The sequence below is a fragment of the Gobius niger genome (assembly GCF_951799975.1).
Source record: "Gobius niger genome assembly, chromosome: 7".
Taxonomy (NCBI): Eukaryota; Metazoa; Chordata; class Actinopteri; order Gobiiformes; family Gobiidae; genus Gobius; species Gobius niger.
In genome coordinates, this window is record NC_136858.1 from 21260364 (window position 1) to 21282429 (window position 22066).

Here is a 22066-nt window from a genome sequence, read left to right on the forward strand (position 1 = left end):
TAAAACAAAATAAGGGAGTGGTATTCGAACTACACATAAAAACACTGTCTAAAGGATGAAATGACTGCCTTCCAACTCCTGTAGAGAAAGAAAGACACAATAATAGCTACTTTGTGCTCCATCAACATGAAATATGGAAATATTGTTTGACTGTTCAAGTTGGTTTAACTCCTATAAAAATAAAAGTAATAGGGAAAGTATGAGGTACAGTGAACTCACGTCAGATGAATCAGAATCCCCAGTTTTGGTCCCGATCTCTGCGACCTCTCCCACCGCCTCTTCCTCCTCCACGTCCCTCTCGTGGAAACATCTCTCTCTCTCGCTTGTGCTTTTCATATCTTTCAGCCATCAGCACCAACTCTGTAGGGACTTCCTGCAAATAAATATATCTTTAATTTGATATTTGTATGTAAACTTTTATTGTTAAGCTTCCTCATTCAAGCACTGCTTTGGGTACGGTCCACCACAACACTCGATGACACTTTGTAACTATTGTTCTATCAGTTTTCAAAATATTGTCTTCAGAAGCCTTAGAAAGAAATGTCCTCAACTAAATCAACCCAGTCCACTAAATAATATTTGAAAATATTTACAATGAATGAAGCCTGATGACGGTCAGTTTGACTTAAATGTTGCCGCAATAAATGTCTTAAGGTGTGAGACTGCGTGCGGGAGCTTTAGTTCGTTTTTCCTTAAATTGCCCTGCCCTGTCAAAATCTTTGACGATTGAGACTACACAAACTACTTAATTGAACGGTGATCTGTGAGTACCTGTCCGGCACGCTCCAGTATGTGAATCAGCTCAGGGGCCATCCTCCAGTTTTCTCTGGTTACCAAGGTAACAGCCGCACCTGATCGTCTGAAACAAAGCTCTGCGTTAAGTATTCCCCGGGAAAGCATGAGTGATGTGACATACACTGCCTACCCCGCTCGGCCTGTGCGACCCACACGATGAACATACTCCTCTATGTTTCGGGGAAAGTCAAAATTGAAAACGTGTGTGATGTCTGCAACATCCAGCCCTCGAGATGCAAGGTCAGTGGCCACAAGAATACGAACTCGACCTGAAAGACAGTTTTTGTTTAGTTATGTTCAGTACAAAAAAACTCTTTCATTTGCAGAAACCCACTCTCTTTGAAATCTTTGAGTGCTTCTTCTCGGTCGCGCTGCTCTCGGTCGCCATGGAGGCTCTGGACTGCAAGACCCTGCAGACACATGTCACTCGACAGATCATCGGCTCTAAGCAAGACCAAAACATTTAGCATTCAACAGTTTCATAGTACGTCAACTATGTAGAATATATGCATATGGTCAGCGTCAAATAAGCTTACTTGATCTTTTTGCCAACAAAAATAAGAGCTTTATCATCTGGCTTCATGTTTCTGATGAAATCAAACAGGTAAGCCTTCTTCTCTTCTTCAGTGAGAATCACAATAGTCTGCTCCACAGTGTTGACCGCCTACATCCCAAAAGACAGTTATTTACATCCTCAATTCTCACTTTCATTTTCACTTTAACTTACTGCCAAGTCCAGTGTTCCCACATAAACCATCATGGGACTCTTCAGATAGGATTTGGCCAGTCGTCGCACTCCAGTGGGCCAGGTGGCACTGCCAGGCGTTAAATTGAGATGAATAGAGTTACAGCGTAAGATTATACACAACTGTACCTCGTCATAACGGTCTGCCGATCCGGACGAATGTCTAGGATGATCTTCATTATCTGTGGTTCAAAGCCCATGTCTAACATCCTGTCAGCTTCATCTAGGACCTTCAAAACATAAAAGGAAAAAAATTACTATGAATAAAACCAACGCACCAATAGTTACTCACCAAATAAGTGATGGAGCGTAGATTGATGAGTTCATTCATCTGTAGATCATTGAGGCGACCTGGCGTGGCTATCACAATGTCCACTCCACCTTTGACCAGGTTAATCTGACCCCTCCGGTCCCCTCCACCATAAATACAGACACTGAGGGGAGGACACACAATGATTGGGCTGATTGTCGCTACAAGTTTTATAACAGTTGATTGAAAGTACCTTTTGTAGTCCTTGTATTGGTATTTGTTGCATTCTGCCTCAATCTGTAAAGCTAGTTCTCTGGTGGGAGTCAACACCAACATGCCCGGGCCCCCTCGCTCAGCTTTAGACCTTGATAAAAAGCATACAAATCAGGTCAAAATTCACTGGGACAGGATGGTGTCGCAATATATCACTTGAAAGCTACAGTAACATTCGAATAAAAGCGCAGTACACTATTAATTCAACTGTTAATGTAATGTCACTCATACACAGGCTGTCCATCCATGTGAATAAAGCCAGGCATCAGGTACGCCAGAGTCTTTCCTGTTCCCGTCTGCGCAATAGCGATGAGGTCCTCTCCGGACAGCAACACAGGCCACGCTTGGGACTGAAACAAGACACAGGCAAAGGTTAATAAGACATTAAATAAGGCTGCACAATTTGGGGAGGGGGAATGTAATATATGAAATATGGATGGAGACTGCATTTAGATTGGTTTTAAAATAAAAGTTTACACACAGAGCACTTATTGTATGACTCCAGAAAACAATACAAAAATAAACATGAACTACTAAACTAAAACAATAAACAACTAAACTTTTAGAACTAATAAACCCTCAAACAGATGCTTTCTTTCCCTTACATTCCTCAATTGCACCCTTTGTGTTTTGCTACTGTGTTACATTTTATTTATAAGGCTTTTCTTATAACAATTGAACAATCCAATTTTCTCATTTTGATAATGCGACACAGCACGCTTCATGATGCAATCATTTTGCTGAAACATTCAACTCATCAGTTTCAAAGAAAACAAAACTATCCTATCTGAAAGTGAAACTATTATAGGTTTTACTTTTGGTGAAAAGGAAGTTCATCAAAACCAGTCTGACAACCTTGTGGTCACAGGCCATCAACACCTGCAGTAGCATGAATTATAGTATACAAGTATAATAATATTTCTGTTCAACAAATGATTACATTATTTCACAACATAAATGATCACTCTAAAAACTACCACACCTCTGCAGTGAACGATATTGCCTAATACTTTCCCCTTTCCAGTGGATTATACACTTCTCACACCTGTATGGGGGTTGGCTTCACAAAACCAACACGCTCAATGTTCTCCATAATCTCTGGATAAAGCTCAAAGGCCTCTAGGAAAGTACGACAAGGATGAGGAATCTGACGCTTCTCTCCTTCCTCCTTTAAGTCATCTACAAAGATATTGTTGTTTTCTTTCCTGTAAAAAAAAAAAACGAATGGCATTAGACCGAAATAGTGGTATTCACTGGTCATAGTTAGATGTATTAGTAATTGCAATGAAATGTCCTCCTTGTTTGTGTCATAAACGCATAAAATATTATTTATGGTGAAATGGTGCCATCTATTGACCAATTATGTAGTTATTTCCATTACCTCCACTCATTGACTTCATCTGTAGTGAGCATAGAAACAACTGAGGACTCTTTGTAAAAGTATTTTTGCAATGGTGGGAGATCTGTTGAGAAGAACATAATGACAGATTTCTAAGATAATTTGAAAAGCAGAGAAGTTTTGGCAGCTCCTGGCCTTACCCTGCCACTTAAGCTCCTCGAACTTATCCTTGTTTTCCCGTATGGAGTTCCAATCGATCTGTGGTCTGGCAGGTGCCACTTCTGCAGCTTTCACCTGGGAAGATGACCAAACAGAGCGGTCGTCTCCTCCTCCTCCTCCTCCTCCTCCTCCTCCTCCTCCTCCTCCTCCTCCTCCTCCTCCTCCTCCATAGTCATTTCCTTCACCATGAAAAAAAAATGGCATGATTACTTTCACCTTTGTCGTACTTTGGTGAAATGTGCACTTATTAAAGTTAGAATATACCATTACGTATCCGTGAATTGCCATCTGACACAAGTTCTTCAATCATCTCCTTGGCTTTTTGCTGTGCGGAGGAGGTGCCAAAAATGGACACTTCACATTCATATTCGCCTTTATTGATCTGGAATGTTTATTATAATTTACCATAATATGAAAGCAACTGAATGAACCACATACATTATGATGTTGAAGAATACATGTGTGCTGCAAGACTTGCCTTGATCCTTGAACCAGAGCTTTCCTCAAGTTCACGGATTTTGCTCCCTCCTCGTCCTTAAAATATTTATCCAAGCAGGTAATTATTCATTTGCGTTTGATTTTCATGTGTATGTTTAGTTTTAATGGTTAATTTTGTTGACAGTGGTTTACCCACGTGGAGCCGCGGGCCTCGCCACAGACAAACGTGTTTATGTGCTAGCTTAGCTCTTCTAAATGACTTAGCCTCAGGTCTTACCGATGATCCTCCCGACCAAACCACTTTCCACAGTGATACCGACAGCCTTGGACTCAGCTCCATCACCAAAAGGCCGCCGTGAAGGAGCTCCCTGGTCCGGGCCACGGCTCGGGGGCCTCTCGCTCCTCCAGCTCCGCTCCTGGGAGCCTCCGCTGTAGCCATCAGACCGTTCATCCCTCGGGGCCGCAAATCTGCTCGCACTTTTAGCGCCAAACGACATGTTTCCTCTTTCTCGGCCTTTAAACGGCATATTCCACTCAGCGGGAGCTTCTTTGGTGTCATATTGGCAAATCGTAGACCCTTGCTTGCCAGACTCATCCTCCCAGTCCGACATCTTCCCTCGGCCCTCGCGATGAATGCTGGTGCACGCGCCCTGAATGCACCGGTGCACCTGGAGCTGTAAAACAATCAGCGCCGACTTCATTTCCCAGAATTCACGCTGTTAGGTCGGACATTTTTTATTAATTATTAATTGTTCAATAAAGAATAAAGAATATTAATGAACTATTTAATAAATAAACAATTTGTCCAGAGGTCAAAGGTCAAACTCGAAATACACGGGTTTTGTTTTGTTAATACACTTTATTAAAATTAACTTGGCATATTTAAAGGACATTACATGTCATTCAAAACAAAATGTGCGTTTTAATAAGTTATGAACTGAAAACATAAATGTACATTAGGCTTCATTTCCCTTGAGTTTATCATCATGTAGGGTGGGCCTAGACAGCACTGGCCTGGTTTAGGCTTTATGTTTTAGGCTATGGCTCAACAAGATCCCAACCACTCCCCAGCACATGCGAGATTAAAGAGGAAAACTGTCTTTCTGATCTTTTGAAATATGGTGCTCATGGGTAAGAATATATGAAGTAAGCTTTATTCCATGTTTGCAATAATATTAATAATAATATGGAATCAATAATGGAATACATCCACAAGCTCATTATTAAAAAAGTTAACTCAAACTGGACATTACAATCACTACCCTTTAGGCTACTGTATTGACGGTTCTTTATAGAAATTACAGCAGGTTCATGAGGTTCATGGAGAGGGCCAAGCCCACCTTAATGTACCCATAGGCCCCTGGAGGCCCCCACCCCCCTCAGCGCAAACCCTAACCCTAATGCTAACATATAACCCGAACCCTAAATCCCACAAAAACCCCAACCCTGCTACTCCTATGTATCCCTCAGGGCCAGGTAGGGCGGGCCTACTCCAGGTACACACATTGGAGCGCAGCGCAATCATCACATACGGTCAGTCATGCCGCAAAGTGAAGTGATTGACATGAAAATCAAAGAATCACCTTTTCTTTTTTCCCCCTTAATTCTGATAGGCCCTGGACTATGGTAGGCTCCTGGGCTCCAGCCCCCACTAGTCCATTGATTAAGGTAGCTCTGGCAGAGGGCAAGTGGCTGCAACCTCTGTAAACTAGACAAATGGTGCACACTAAATCCAGTAACAATAAGGGCTTGTTAGTAGCTCTATGTTTAATAAATATTAACATATTGATATTAGATTGGCAAAACTATTCTTAAACAGTCAATTGTTTTATCTCTAAAAATCAGCGAATATAATCATGAAACCTAACATTTTGGCTCTCAATAAAGAGTCATATTTCATATTTGACTCAAACTGGGCTTAACACTCATTCTTCCACTTCTCAAATGGTGAAACTGATCTAAAAATATGAGCCATAATCTAGTATAATAATAATAATAATAATAATAATAATAATAATAATAATAATAATAATAATAATAATAATAATAATAATAATAATAATAATGATAATGATAATGATAATAATAATGAAATGGCTCCAAATTAACTTAGTGGGAAAAATCATGTCACAATTAAACCAATTGAACACCACTGCCATTTATCATTATGGACACAATAGCCTATACATGGATCACAGAGGAACTTTGGTACTTTCAGGTTAACAATGTTTTGTAGCTTAATAGTATTTGGGACTGTAAGCACTCACAATAATAACAATAATGTGATTCTGTATAAGTGGTCAGATAAGGCATGCTAACCCTGCCCAATTCAGAAAGGCTTGATCAAAATGTTTGGACAACTGAGACTATGAATAAAAGGCAGCACAATTTCCCATGAAGTCTTTGAAAAACAGGCACTTGACATATTTGTGGGTGAATGTTAAAGATGAAGGAACATGTCTCCAATGCAATGAGAAGGTAATGTACGTCTGATGATTTCTAACAATGACACAGTTTGTATTATTGGTTTATGAAAAAAAAAAAAAAAGGTCTGTTTTTGAATTGACAAAATGTAACTATCTATATAGTATCTTGATGCACAGTATTATGTGCACTTGTTTTTACAAGATGTACACAAAATGTACGTTTGGCCATTAAAACTGTAGCCAAAATACTTTTTGCTCAATATACAAATGAACAGCTCAAAATGGATTGTTTAAGAAATAAGTTATGTACAATTATTAAAGCAAAAAGAAAGTATAAAACATCTGATGCCAGTTGCAGAGGTGACAGTTCATTAAATAAGTTGTAGTTACCAGACTTAGAGTCAACACTGTCTTTCAATGCTTATGATCTGTGTGCGAAGACTGACTGAGAAAGTCTGAGGTTATTTTGCTGTGAGGGGCAGATCCCTCTCCACTCTGCTCTGAGCGGCCTTCAGGTCCTGTAGTGAGGAAGTTAAAACGTCCTTCAAGTGGACCCACTTTACGTTGGCTGATGAAAAGGTCACTGTCGTCCCAGTGGCTCTCAGCGGCGCCCTGGTCACTGCTGCTGCTGCTGTTGTTGAGCCCGGAGGACAAGCCACAGTCTCTCTGTGCCTGGCTGAGGTTATGCACTGATAGGGACTTCTCCAGACCACTTCTCCAGTCTGATTCCCTGTCGTCTGGGCTGGAGGAAAGAAGCAGTAAAGGGTTCGCCTCCAAACTCATGTGCCTCCTCCACACACTGTCAACCTTCACACCTGGCTTTCGACACAGCTCGACTCCTTCTTGTAACGCTTCACTATCCTCTTCTGGATCAGCATCCAAACAAGATCTAACTATTACAGAGGGTCCAAGGCCTCCCTCCTCTGCATCTAAATAATCTGGAACAGAGTCCGAGGGGCACTGCAGGTGGGAAGGGTGCAGCACCGGGGGCAGCTGGAGGGTGAAGGGTCCAGATGAGGGGGGCAGAGGGGGTAGATCGGGGAAATGAGATTTCTTAGAGGGAACACTGGGTGTCAACAGCGTGGGATAGGGGCTCTCGGGAGGCAGTAGTGGTGATGGAGACAGAGATGCAGTGGACGGTGGGTATGAGGGAGGAGCAGAGTCCGGAGGGACGTCATCGTCGGCGGGGGCTAAGATTAATCTCAGGCCCCTGGGGTTAGACACATGGGAGCGCCTGCCACACTCCCCTTCTCTACCTCCCCCAACAGGATCACCTCCATGTGGGGAGGACAAGCTTCTGCCAAAGATTGAGGAGCGATAGTCTGCGTTGTGGTTCTGGGGGTTGTCCAGCTCAAACAAGGGTAATGATGAGAGTGCAGAGGGGCCTTTCTGTAGGACTTGGCGGTAGACATCCAAAAGAGAATCCAGCTTTGACTCGATGGAGCTGACCTGGGAATTACATAAATAAGTTAACACATTAGTTTATTAAGCTCTATAAAGATGCTGGGCCCGATCTTGTGTTTCAAAACGCATACTATAGCGTAACATTTTGCGCTTAGTAGGAGCGCACTTTGAGATCTTGGCACTCCAGACCTATGAGTACATATAAGTGGGAAGTACGTGGGCTGGAGAAACACCCATGGCCAATGGGGGTGATGTACAAGAGCCTTTTTCCTCCAACCAGACACCATGGCCGGGAAGGGGCGAGTGAGAGGGGTTGTGGAGGAGTGGGGGTGAACATGTGCATTTGTTTTGTTCGCGTTTACTGCCAAGCACAGCGGGACCGACATGGGCTCTTTCTCTCGAGACTCGAACATTGTTCAGATCACGATGGAGTTAATAAAGTTTTTAGTTTAACCTGTGAGAGCCTTTAGGCCTAATGCTTAAGGAAGAACACAAGGCGATGTAACCGAGGAGATGGATGTGAGGCTGACTTCTAACAAATGCTGCTTGTAATAAACCACGCCTCAGTCGACCACCTTTTATAAGTGACGGCCCTCTCGCAAGTAGCAAAGGCGCATAGCGCAACAGCTAAGCCACTCGGAAAATCCCAATTCACTAGAAGCCAGTGCAATTCCGTGCACCAGGCACAAGATCTGGCCCACAGTGTGCCATTTTGTAAACATATTATCTTGGACTTACCTGTCTTTCCACTTTACAGACTCGTCCCAGCATGCTCATGCCCTCCATTGAGTCACCATCTTGGTGAAGTTTTTCTCTTAGTTTCTTTTCAGCTGAAATCTGACCTTTTCCTAAGATTTGGTCCACCCTGAACACATAGAATGCACACGTTATGCACATACAAATTATACTGATTTTCTGACAAAAAATAATTCACAAAGCACAAAACCGGTTATTGCAAATATGAAGACCAGTTATTCACCTCTCTGCAAAATCATTGTGTGTTTAAAATTCATTGGGTATATTTTATCCAACGTTACTTTGCTCCTTTACATATTGTCCCTCCGCTATGGCGCTGCCAAATCTGTGGACTATAATTTTAAATTTTATAACAACCCAACACGCAAGGATTGAACACACAATGTTTTGCAAAGGCCAATAGAAACATTCATGCATATACAATAGAGTCAATGTTTTTTGTTGAAGAAACACCAACAATTTTCAGTGGAGGTGGATTCCTTCAGGGAAAACATGCTGTACTTTATATGTTGATATGTGCAAAATACTGGAAATCAAATTTGGTCGATAACTATCAAATTAGTAAGGGTAAACAGTAGCACATTAGTATAAGTGCAGTGGGAACCAGATGTTTACATACAAAAACTGTATAACTTGGGTCAAGCATTTTAGATTTCCTTCCACAAGCTTCTCACAATCGTTGGCAGGAATTTTGGTTCATTCCTTCATACAGAACTGGTGTAACTGAGACACATTTGTAGCCACATGCCTTTTCAGCTCTGATCATACTTTTTCAACTGGATTGAGATCAGGACTTTGTGATGGCCACATTGACTTTGTAACCAGTATTGGCAGTTTGCTTTGAGTCATTTGCTTTAACTTCCTGGCTGATGTCCTGAGATGTTGCTTCAATATTTCCACATAGTGTTCTTTCTTCATGATGTCATCTATTTTGTGACGTGCACCAGTCCCTCACGCAGCAAAACAACCCCACAGCATGATGCTGCCACCCCCGTATTTCACAGTTGGGATGGTGTTTTTTTTTCCATCAGGCCACAGGATATGTCTAAAACAAAAAATCAAGTCTTTATCCTTTTTTATTTGCAAACTCCAATCTGGCTTTTTGATGTTTCTTTTGGAGTAAGGGCTTCTTCCTGGCAGAGAACCCTCTCAGCCCATGTCGGTACAGTACATGTTTCACTCTGGATAATGACAAACTCTTACCAGGTTCAGCATCTTCACCAGGTCTTTTGCATTTGTTCTTGGGTTGATATTCACATTTCAGATCACAGCACGTTCATCTCTGGGACACAGGTGTTTTGAAATTGCACCCAAGAATGAACCAGACTCGTGCTTCCAAGGACATGACATCGTCATCTGGGTTTTCCCAAATTGTTTAAAGGTATATGGTAATCTTAAGTGTATGTGAACTTCTGACTTTGTAGATAGTAACAAAAAAAATCCCCCCAAAAAATCTATCTCTTATTCTTCCCAAATATAAATAATCTTTACAATACTAATTGATCTACAAAAGGAAACGTCAATTCTGGTGTAATGTCAGACAGTGAGAAATATACAGTGTATGTAAACATCTGGTTCCCACTGTAAGTAATGAAAGTTCTTCCATTATTGTTTGATTGTGTGCTGGACTTCCAAAACCTTCATTACTTTTTCCATCCCATGCATTTCTGTTTATTACATTTCAACAAGAATAAAAACCAAAAACAAAATGAGCAAAGCTTGTGAATCTAGGTCTCATTCAAATGTGGTTCAAAGTAACCCTGAGCGATGTGTCCTGTTGTTGCTGTAACAATAGCGCAGTGCAGGAGAGGACACGTTCCTCGGGCTTGGACCTGTCACACTGCAGACAGGAAAAAAACAGACACTCAGCTGAAGCTACACACACACATGACAGCCGTGAGCACAAGGCCGCACACACTCACACACAAGAGTCGTTCAGACCTGTTCACACATTCGTTATTAAAATACATCAGTGTGCACAATCTATTTACTGCCTACATTGTACTATTGTACAATTTTTTTTACTAATCAACTTGTTAGATGACTGTGAAAGAAGCAATAAGTAATTTTGAAATGAAAACCCTTTCAGGATATAAATATAAGATCAATCAAAGATAATAACATGAGTGTTACAAATTCAAAAATGCTCAAAATTGGTAATAATATGTGCTAATGAAAAAACATAAAGGGTATCGGCTCTGTTAGTGTTAAACAACCTCTGGCTAGAGAGCTCAGACACGTGATGACTATAGAAAGATGCTTAAGTTAGTGGACAGGCAGTGGCGGGGTATGCCTGACCCCGCTGCAGTGTGCTTCCTCCGGGCTTGGCTGTGATATAAATGCAGGGAAGGAGAGGAAAAGTTCCTGGTGCGACTGTTGCAGGGTCGCGGAGGAGGACCCACAACAGTGTCTAATCTGAGAAAGAGAGGACACATAGCCAGGCACAGAAGTATCACATCAAGAGACAGAAGGAATATGGCCTCAAATACAGTGGAGGGATTTGTGTATGATGACGGAGAAAAACGTAAGAAAGGTATGGCCTGACCTTGTCTGAAGGCTCTTGATGCGACAGAGCATGTCCAAATGGCCCGCTGAGTACTGCTCTATGACGTCCTTCACGTCATAAGGGCGCAGTGTCTCCTTAAACTTTTTCTTTGCAACGTGAAACTTCATAATCCTGCAAAAAAAGATAGCATTGATATTAAGAGCCCTGTTAAATAGTGAACAGCTTTGTAGATATGGGCATGTAGTTACTGACAGCAACCACTAGATGGAAGCATACGACTCCATTTCCAACAAACCTTTTTATACTTTTTTGCTCTCTTCTCTAGGCATTAATAACAAAATATTATGAGATTCTCAAATTCCATTACGGTCATATAAAGAAACCAAAGCAACCTTGATCTTAAACAACCAAACATGACTGAAATATTGCTCCCATTTGCTAGGCGAATAATATTGATACATGAAAGATGATATATTGATGTCTTTTGGACTCCCCATTGCATTCATAGTTTCCTCAATTGCCAGTTTTTCACACTGTGTAAATGTTAACAATAATGACAGATGACTCTCTGTAACAACAGTCCTGGCATGGGAGGGGGTGCCCTTCCTCAACCTGACACCCTGGGAAAGACCCAGCCTGGAATAGGCCTGCTGTGGGTGGGCAAAGGAATGTTTAAAGGTAGTTATGAACTGACATTATGTTAAAAATGTATGTTCCACTATAGCTTCTAATTATCCCCTGTTGTACACTGTATCTACGCTGTACAAAAACTATCATCCACCCAGAGGTTAGTATTCAAGTGAATTCAAAGAAAATAGCCGCTAGAAGGGTATTTGTTCTATTTAGAACATGTATAGTGTAAGCTATATAACCCATATTTTATGAAACATTATTACCAAAGCTTCAAACATGTCACTTAAAAAATGATAGCCTTTAAATATATATATTATTTATATTATTTATGTTAAGCTGTTGTTAATAAGGGCTTCAACTATTTGGTGTTCAAATAGACAAATTGAAATGCACTGACATGCAGCCTCACAGGAAGACAAGAGAACTTAACATTAAAAATGTAAGAATACCAAATTGAAGTATAGCAATAGCTTTGCAAATACTGTATGTAGAGTGTGAGTTCACATGGAATGCATTAATGAACAGAATAAGTCTATATTTAAGGAGTCTACAATATGGGTTATGTGTATGTGAACAAAGCACACATGTTCTACTGTATATACTATGATGAGGTCTGAGAGGGTGAAACGTATGGTATAGGGAGAAAATATATACATTATTTATCAGTGTTACATTGGAAGATGAGGCAAACATCATGGGAACCCTGGAGCTGACAGCAAGTGTCTAAAGATGTACTTTACATCTTCCATTGCATGTGTACGCATGAGGAGGTAGCAGCAGGAGGCTGGGGAGCCCGATATATGATGAGGGCCCTGAGTAAAAACAAGTTCTACATCACACTATGCCTTAATGCCCTGGAGCATGCTATATGAGAGATAAAGCAGGCATCATGATGGAATATGTTTACTGCGGTGCTTGGATCCTATTATCAATAAACATTTATCCAAAGCGTATATTTATAATAATTATAGCTTGTTGTTTTGAAATAATGTAATATCTGCAACAGGACTTGTTTTTCTAGACTGCAAGTAATACTTTGAAACAACACAGCTCACCTGACAGCTCTGATGACAGCCTTGAGAGGAGCTGAAAGATCCTCCACTGTCACGTCACAATGGCAGCCTCTCTCGTCTAAAGAGTCCTCAGTGGTCATGCCAGGGTCCACTGCAAAACACATTTCACGAATGATAAAGTCTGGCCAAACGGTGAAAACAATATGACAGGACTGCAATTTTCCAAGAAAGTTTCGATGATAATATAATCTCGGAATTTAGGAAGTAATTTTCATGAATCAAAAAGAGGTGCATTGATGTTATTATGCGACAATAAAAACGACTCAAATATTAAGGAAAGGGCTAAAATGTAACAAACTGACAGGAAAGGTCAAATTGAAACAGGTTAGGGTTAGGCCAAATAAAAAGTGTCCAGAATTATGGCGTGAAAAGGTTAATGATGTTGCTTGTGCAAGTGTGAATGAGTTATTTGGTTGTTTGGAGACCGTAGGAACGTCACCGATGACACTTTTTTTCTGTGTGTCATATATCGTAGCTGCTGTTGCTCGGTTGTGCCGTTGTGTTTTTGGGCACTGACATAAAACACTTGCACTGCACAGAGTAGGCAGCAATGGGCCCATTTGCTTTAATTAATAATTAAGATTACTGTGCAGTAGCTGTGAGAATAGACAAACAAGCTCCATTAAGCAGATTTAGTAGCAGACTATTATTTTATGAGATACTTTATTTTATGAGAATTTTTTAGGCTAGAATCATTTCTGTAAATATGTGACTCCCAGTGAATTTATTGCGCAGCCTGCGTTCAGCTCACCATCAGGCACTGGAGTCCGAATCTGGCTCTTGAGTCTCAGCGACGGTCTGAAGCGAGTGCGGTCATTGAAGCTCCAGCTCTTCTGAACTTTAGCCGGACTTCCACCCATCAGCTCGGCACCGCCCCCCATGTCGTTACCGGGGGAACAGCGCTGGCGGTCATTCATGGACATCTGACGACTCTTCATGCTCTGGCCACGTGGACTGGCCATCCGCACACGCTCCTTGAAGCTCAACTTCTGACTGTTCAAAACAAGAGATGGTGAGGCCAAGTGTGAGCTGGACAGACACGGGCAGATGGGGAGATAAAAGACGCAGAGAGGACAGAGCGTGGTGGAGATTTAAGTGGGGTATAAGGAGGGAGACAGAGAAAAGAGACACTGTCAACACTGGTTTTCTCTCGGAGAGTGAGAAGGCCAAAGCAGACAGACACAGGGCAGAATATCGTCGTCTCCCTTCAGCCCAAATATCATCCATCTGACATGCCCCAAACACCAGAACAAAGCTGAGCCCTCAGACCTACAAACTCACTACAGGCTCAAGGACTGTCTGGGAATGACTGGCAATTAGCAGATCTATAATTCGGCTGCTTAAACATTCAAAGTCAGTTTTGCCTTGAAGCTAAGCCACATTATAAACTCAATTAAAGTAAAACAATTTTGAATTGAAATATTGTGCCATGCATGTTCCTTCGTTCCATGTTTAAAAAAGGTCCAATACTAAAGCTATTCTTTACTGGTGCTGGACGCGACAGGCGCTGAGAAATAAACTGATGAAATAACCCAAACATATTTGCTCCAACAAGGGAAAGACCGTCATGCATTGCAGCAAACAAATATATGATGCACTCAGATTCATGCTATTCCTTTTTTCTGTGGCACTAATGGCTCCCTTACATTTGTTAATGTGGAAGATTAGGTTGAAAGATTTTGGAATACACAGAAATACACAGAACACTGAACAAATTGACATTTAAATACTTTGGATTTTGTTTTTTCCCATGTTAAATGGTTTGCATTCGTATTTATTTCCAGTGTAAAATGCACGAAACATGCATTTAAAGGAGTAAAATTAAGGAGTAAAATGGGGACTTTTATGCCTCTGGCCATATCAAATTGTTTAAATAGCAATATAGAGAAATTCATCAACATCAGTTAGTTGTACTTAAAACTGTTCAATGGCATTGTGCAGGCAGCAGGCAAAAGGTTTCTTTAGCTATAACATTAAGTACATTAAAGTCCACAGACAATGCCATCCAGAGGTTGCATGGTCAAAGGCATGGGCAGGGAGAATTCTGCTGAAGTACCTCCTAATTTTCGAAGTATACCTTTTGAAGAGCCGCCTATTACTTCTACCCTTACTGGAGTGAAGAGGGAGAAGGAATAGGTTAGGAATGAGTTGAGGAAACATGTCTGAAATAGCATGAAACATGGGCAATGTAAAAAGAGGTAACAGAAACATATTTATAATGATAATAAAAACCTCAGATGCTTTGATATGATTGTTCCTAATCCAGCCTTTACTACTGTAATAAAACACTTCAGGCTCACTTATTACAGTGTATGTCCTCTTCAACGTCTGACTTCAAGTAGATCTTCTGTGTTTTCTCATGTTTTATTGGAATTTCATTCATGTTATATTCCTTGCCCATTTACCTTACTGTGCATTACACTGGTCCAAGACAGCTGTGTGGAACCAGGCCTCCAAAAAAGTCTATCATCCCTCACTAATGTCAGTAGTGTATTTGCTCTCAGCGTGATTCTTTGCGGTGCGCTTAATGTTTACTACTGCAGGTGTTTACAAGTCGGCTTAAATAAAAACCACGAAAGCATTTACCCCATTACCTACCACAACAACGTTCCAAGTGTCTGTAAAGCCACCAATAACGGACCGCTTTTTTGTTCTTGTAGTCCCAGGCAAAGAAATTATACCATGAGGAGTGTTGTATAATTACTCTGGGGTTAACTGGTTATGTCCCTATGCTTTCTCACAAATGAAAGCTTTTTAAATGAGGATGCAAAAAGCCCTAATTAAAAGTTGCTTTGTTTGGGGATGAATAAAACATTTGTTTGTGTTGTGAAAAACTGTTTTCTTTAATATGCGGCGAAGAAGCTGCAGGCTTCCATGAGGCCCCCAAATGTTGCTAAGGTTTGCTGCGCTGTAAAAACTATACAAGTGTAATTAAACTCACAAATCCTGCTCTGTCTTCTCAAATCCTCTATCTCCTCTCTCCTCCCTTTTTTCAACTTCTCTCTGTCTCCTCCAGTCGTGTGTTTGATGAGTTATATAAATAACATCACAATGGAAAAAGCGCGTCATGGTACAGAGTACAGACACGGTACAGGCTTTTGTCGTTGGGTGGGTGTGCATACATTTATACAGTAGCAACAAAAGCTCTTTACAGCAAAGAACCCACTAACTAAAGAGAATGGAAAAGAGAGACTAAGGATATTTCATTCAGTGAGTTGGAAATGTATATTTTGTGTTGTGTGTAACCAGACTAGTTTAGAAATCATCAATGTGCATAATGGTAGGTCAGTTCATTTAAAGGTGCACTGTGTAACTTTTTATGTGAAAAAAAAACCTTCATATTTGCGTGTATGTTTTATTTTTGTGACTCGGTGGCGTTATGGGTGCAGCATGGCACCTTTGCTTTCCCTCACAGTGGCCTTTATGATGCTCAAGAATCAATTGTTTTTGGGTTTCTGGCCCATTTCTGGTACAAACCCCTAAAACAATTGATCCACCCATAACGCCACTGAGTCATTAAAAGGTCAAATGCGCACAAATATTACATTTTTTTTTTCACCTAAAAAGTTGCTTTAATACTTGAACCGCCAAAATACACAGTCATATTTTTACAATTGTTCGTAAGCGCAGTGAAATGAAGCCTTTGGCAACACAGTTTCTCTCTGATTCCATATAGACGTTTAAACCCCCACATGTGTAATGTACAATTTACAATGTGAAAGCAATGGTATAGTACAGTACAGTACATATACAGTATATTGTAAAAGGCTGAGTAATACAAACCTGTAGGTAGCCTCGCCCTGCTCCTTCCTTCAGTGATTAGTGGGATAAAGTATAGGAAGACAAAGAAATATAAGTCATTGTCAGAGCAAATCAAAATAAGCATTTTTTACCAATGATTCGACAAATGGATAATGTCAGGCCTCATGCCAAAAGAATAAGTGTGTGTGTGTGACCGGATGGAGCGAAAACTTCTACATTCGAACTCAAGCAATGGGCATGCACAGTCATCCTTGTAAGCATTCGCGGGAAAATAGCAGAAAGAGCACTGAACAAAGGAATTATGTTATTGAAGAATACAGTTGAATTAAGTCGATAAAAACCATGGAAAGCCAATATCAGATGGTGCATTGAAAAAGTGACCAGCTGGACCATTTATGGCCACAAGCAGCTTCAGCAGTTCTGGTGGTCCTCAGAATTACCATCAAATTAAGTCAATCCACAAGTAAAATATTCCCTTACTTAATAAATGCTTTAAAATGAAATGCTGTTGCCAGGTATTTACTGACTTGAGTCATATCAAACTGCGTGTAGGGGGACACTAGAATAAACTTGGAAGTGGGAACCTTTCTGCTGTTTAACACATTGGTTGTTGTCTTAAAAACACAGGACATGTCAACATCATGTCAATCATTTCTAGTCAAAGTTTGAAAAACAAATGGAGACAATTAAGTTCTTCACAATCCACCATCTGACCAACAACCATTCAATGACACTTGCAAATATCCATCCATATTTGAGAGCAAAAGAGTTGATGCTTTTCATGCTCAAGAAGCCCTGCCTGCAAAGAAAAAAAGCACATATTCAACAGAAGAGGCCAATGGAGATGAAGGATGCTGGCTGTAGCAGGAAGAGAAAAGCTGCAGCGGCCACGTTGCTATTCTCTGTAAGTTGTTACCTACTTGATGGGGCTGCAGGTATGCAATGCCTTCAAATGAGGCTTCCAGGTAGCAATGGAAACCGAGTTCTCATCAGCAGCATAACTACGCCAGACACACTACATGCAGAGTCAGAGGGATAAATATCACAATTATTTGGGGGAAGTGCAAGGGACAGCATGTATTCGATTAGGGGGGAAAGAAAAGGAGAGTTAGAGGAGAAAGGTTATTTGTTAACAGATGCATGATGGGAAGGGGTTGTCGGAGGTGATGCGGGTGATGCAGTGGTGGGTGGGGGATACATGCCTGAAGGGAGAGAGGGCGCTTTGGTAGTGGTGCCATGTGGCCCTGAGGTAAGGACGGGCGCCGTCAGTGGAGTACAGACGCCAAGCCGCCTGGGAGACAGAGGAGGTCACAGATGCACAGCACAAACACACACACAGCTCACACCGAGGGATGAGACAAACATGGTGAGGAAGAGTGACATGTGGGTAACATTAACAGGCGACACATTGGAGTTCTTCAGCTATTTACACAAAGAATTATGACCACATTTCGGTCTAAAATAACAACCTACAATATTATGCAGTCATTGGATTTGTAAAACTAATGCTGTGTAATCTATTTGGTTAGGTTTTTTATCATTTTCTTTGGTGGGAGAAGGGAGCAGAAGTAATGGGCAGAAATGGCCTCACAGCAAGAAGCATTTCTCTATGTTTCTCTCCCCGTTCTCGCTGGATGGGTTTCCTCTGGTTGTTCTGGTTTCCCCCATCAACCAAAAACATGCACAATAGGTTAATCTTTAAGCTAGGTGATTCTGACCATTAGCCTGACTCCACATGTGGAGACTGGTCCCCGTGCCCTGCACTGCGGTCACCCACTCCTAAAGGGTTGCCCCAGTGGCACTGGAAAAAAAGGACACCTTAAACATGCCATGTTGTGATGTGGTGAACTTGTTAAGTTATAAAGATTGTTGATTTGATCGTTGGCAACTTTACTGTTGCCAGTCAGGTCAATGACGTGCTGCTTTTTATGCACTGGTGTTAGATGAAACATTCATTTAATATAAATATAATATAAAAACGTTTTGTTTTGTTTTTTAAAGCAGTACAAAGTAACTTATGCCCCTAGAGACAATAAGCTTCACTGCAGGTGTTGTAGCGTATGGCGTTTTTTTTTTACTCATTAATTGTCAATACTATGCTGAAAAGACAAAGGGAGAGCGGATTTGGCATCTCAACGAGCACAAAGCATTCTGGTCCAGGTAAAAGGTCAGGACTACCCAGATCGTATCCCAAACTGTTAACATGACCGAGTGTGACACAGATATTGAATACATTGAGCGTTGAAAATTGATGTTTAAAAGGATTCTGTAAGAAACGGGAACACAGTGTTACTGGGAAGAGAAAAAGAACTCGTGGCCCTTGCTAAACCAATGAATAATAAATAAGAAACAGTTTACTAATTACTAATTAGCTATATGTCAAACGTACTAATTTAATCCATTCGCGTCACGATGTTCTGGATCTTTTCTTTCAGTAGGAAAATGATGAGTACGTATGACGGCTTGCCCACGCTGTGAGATTCCTTTATTGCACCCGTGAATAGGGCAGAACTCTTCCATAGACTGATTAAGCCCACGTGGACAGTCGCACTGCAATGGAGGATGAATGCGAGCCTGGCATATCGCCGTAAAACCACTTTTAGCGATACAATAGTCACTAAATAGCCGGTTGTTCTACTATGATAGTTTGGTTTTAATGTGCTTTGTTGACACCATGGAGATCATTTCACTCAAACTCCACTGTAAATGCTGCTTAAGTGGCGCTAGCCTGCAGTTAGCTTTGCCCGTTAGCCTGTTAGCTTCTTCTTTTTGATTTTATTAGTGTGTATTGGTGACTCTGACCCGTAGGCAGGAAAGCTGCAATTGTGGATTCCAGGGGGAGATGAAAGACCCCTAATCATCCCATCAACACTTGTGCTACCCCCAGAGGGACTACGAAAAGGATTTACTAAGGTAAACAAGTCACTTAGTACTGCTTTAAATGAACATTTTCTTTCTAAAAAATAATGCATGTTTTTACAAACTACACAGCAAGGTCTACTGCACATTAAAAAGTGAGGTAGAGGTATTGTCTTTTACTCTGATGGAGGAGCGACTGTCTGTGGATGGATTGTCATGGAAACTGTACATTATCGTGTCAATGTCAGTTTCTGTAGGAGTGTGGAGCAGACACTGTTTGTGTCACAGGTCGGCAGCGTTGACAGTTTGCCCCACAGTGTGCATGTGTAATGGACAGACAGAAGACCCTCCATGTCTCTTAGCTGTAGCTTACAACATATACTGTATCACCTTTGCTGCCATGATATTCTACTGTCAAATAAAGGGCAAAGGTCCTGACTCAATAACCTTGTCCATAAAAGTACATTAAAGTAATGGCACATTGTCTAAGAACATCTCTTGCTTTCAAGAGTAAGGCCAAAAAAAAAAATGTCTTGACTCAGTGTTTGAAAACCACTGCTCTAGTAGCTTTGTTTTAGCTAAATTACCTCGATATGAGAGGATGATGCAGCCCTAATAGACCAGTGCAGTGGATAAACATGTCACGTGATTCTCAGGATTAAAGTGTGAGAGTGTGCGCACCTGGATCAGACTGGCAGCTGGGTTCCTCCTCTTCTCGAAGTGCTTCTGTCGGTGCTGCTCCTGCACCTTCAGGGCAAAACCTGAGCCGAGGATGCCCTGAGGGGACAAACACACAAATTCCCTCAAACTGCAGTGCCCAAAGATGCCCCGGAAGATGCTGTCGGCTCCACACCTACTACAGGCGCTGTGTGACTTACAGCTGGCAGGGCGAAGAAAGAGATCCCCAACAAAGCGAAGCCGGCTGATAACAGGCGGCCTGTCCACGTCTGAGGGGTCTTGTCACCGTAGCCTATGGTTGTCAAGGTGATCTAAGTGGTCAGAGGGAAAAAGTCAGTAAATGTAGGAACACTTTTTTAATTTCTCTCAGAAAAAAAGGTTAAAAAAAAATGCATGTGTAAATCATACTACGTTGTGTGACTTCATCTACACTATTACAACAAATAAAGGTGCTGTACCTGTTTTTTATTTATAGTTTAGTGAAAACTACTTTAACCTATCACAGAGATTTGTTGGGAAAAAAGAGAGCTATGTGTTGTCTGTCTCCATCGAACATTTTCAAATATTGTAAATCTAATAAGCTTTAGCAGGCGAGTTGTTAGCAAATTGAGCTCAGTGCAATTGCCAACATCTTCTCCTTCTAATTCATTAATAAAAATGAGTTGTAGTTGGAGAAGTTGAGCACAAAAAAAACCCAACAGTTTGAATTCATTACATCACATTCGCATTCACGTCATCGTCACATTCGCACAAACCTCTAGTCCGTTTTGCATCTACAAATATTAGTTTTTGTGAGCGGGGACATGTCATAAGCCGAACAGAGGCTGGCCGCTGTATTAAACCGTGCATGCTTTTCCCACATGTCGAGTCGCACCTGGCAGCACGAACAAATTGAATTTATTGACCGCGCAATTTCTTGTTTGTGTTTTGTCTCGTTTCACGTAATGGCTCCCATGAAGAAAAAGAGAGCGGTGCACTCAGCCAAGTGTGACCATAAAGTATGACCATAAAGCAGCAAAACACTGGAGCTGTGGAAGATACAAGTAATGGTAAAAAGTTGAAGTAGTAAAGGGAATGACTCACACAATAAAGACAAATTTGATGCTGATTTTCATGTATGATTATTTCTGCCCTGCAATTGTGAATACTGTGCATTCTCCACATTTACAACATTTTTATTCTGTGCTTACCGTTCCCCACCAGAGCGCATCGGCATATGTGGCAAACTCCTTGTTGAACTCCTTTTCCACCAAATAAACCAGAAAGGAGGAGAAAATCAACACCAGAAATCCAATGTACCACGCTGTCACCAGTTCCTGAAAAGACATACAAAGTCTTTTTATATAACTCAAAGAGCACATGAGGGCATTAAAAGACTAGTCGACTAGTTAGACGAGTAGACTAGTCCTGTGTTTGGGAAAATGAACAGTGTTACATCGAGTTACCTACTAGCGGCTAGTTATTTTTGTTAGTTAGCGTTCACTTTTAGAGCTCCACATAGACAGGTGAAACTCGGAAAATGAGAATAATGTTCAAAAGTTGATTTATTTCTGCTATTCAACTTAAACTGTGACACGAATATATGATATAGACTCATTTCATTCAAAGTGACACATGTCAAGCCTTCATTTGTTATCATTTTGATGATCATGGCTTACAGTCAGTTTTCAAAATATTCAAATTTTATGAGATTTATAGTTTGGGTTTTTTGCAAATAAAGGCTATACATATCTCACTTTGCATGTAATGAGTCGATCATATATTAGTTTCACAGTTTAAGTTGAATCACAGAAATGAGGCACTTTTCAACGACATTGTAATTTTCCAAGCTTCACCTGTAATTTCGCCCGCATAAGCAGACAACAAGCAGACGCCGGGACAGTCACCGCCGTCACTGCGCACCCTGGCCC

The 22066-nt window shown here is 41.1% G+C and overlaps 2 protein-coding genes across 3 annotated transcripts in view; both read right to left on the bottom strand.

The window, feature by feature from the left end:
• Positions 1-229: 229 nt before the first annotated feature.
• ddx43 (DEAD (Asp-Glu-Ala-Asp) box polypeptide 43) lies at positions 230-4662 on the bottom strand (the record flags this gene model as incomplete). The annotated part of the gene is made up of 16 exons (XM_079559674.1): positions 4337-4662; positions 4100-4155; positions 3886-4003; positions 3603-3752; positions 3445-3526; positions 3109-3268; positions 2295-2413; positions 2044-2154; positions 1833-1974; positions 1670-1770; positions 1523-1610; positions 1332-1459; positions 1130-1239; positions 926-1064; positions 772-859; positions 230-373 (listed from the first exon to the last, which is right to left on the bottom strand). Exons 1-16 carry the CDS (start codon positions 4584-4586, stop codon positions 230-232), a joined length of 1986 nt encoding a protein of 661 aa, XP_079415800.1. The 5' UTR covers positions 4587-4662.
• A 2055-nt stretch (positions 4663-6717) lies between these two features.
• The window catches only part of kcnq5a (potassium voltage-gated channel, KQT-like subfamily, member 5a), a 63243-nt gene continuing 47894 nt past the window's right edge, over positions 6718-22066 (bottom strand). Inside the window, exons 5-14 of one of the 2 annotated variants that reach the window (XM_079560654.1) lie at positions 21347-21472; positions 20357-20467; positions 20160-20255; positions 17818-17910; positions 16641-16663; positions 13609-13850; positions 12840-12948; positions 11191-11322; positions 8628-8754; positions 6718-7934 (exon numbers count right to left, since the gene is read on the bottom strand). In XM_079560654.1, the coding sequence (XP_079416780.1) occupies positions 6900-7934; positions 8628-8754; positions 11191-11322; positions 12840-12948; positions 13609-13850; positions 16641-16663; positions 17818-17910; positions 20160-20255; positions 20357-20467; positions 21347-21472 (2094 nt within the window). In that variant the 3' untranslated portion in view covers positions 6718-6899. Of the gene's footprint in view, positions 7935-8627; positions 8755-11190; positions 11323-12839; positions 12949-13608; positions 13851-16640; positions 16668-17539; positions 17635-17817; positions 17911-20159; positions 20256-20356; positions 20468-21346; positions 21473-22066 lie in introns of both variants that reach the window. The other variant, XM_079560653.1, reaches the window with a different exon arrangement.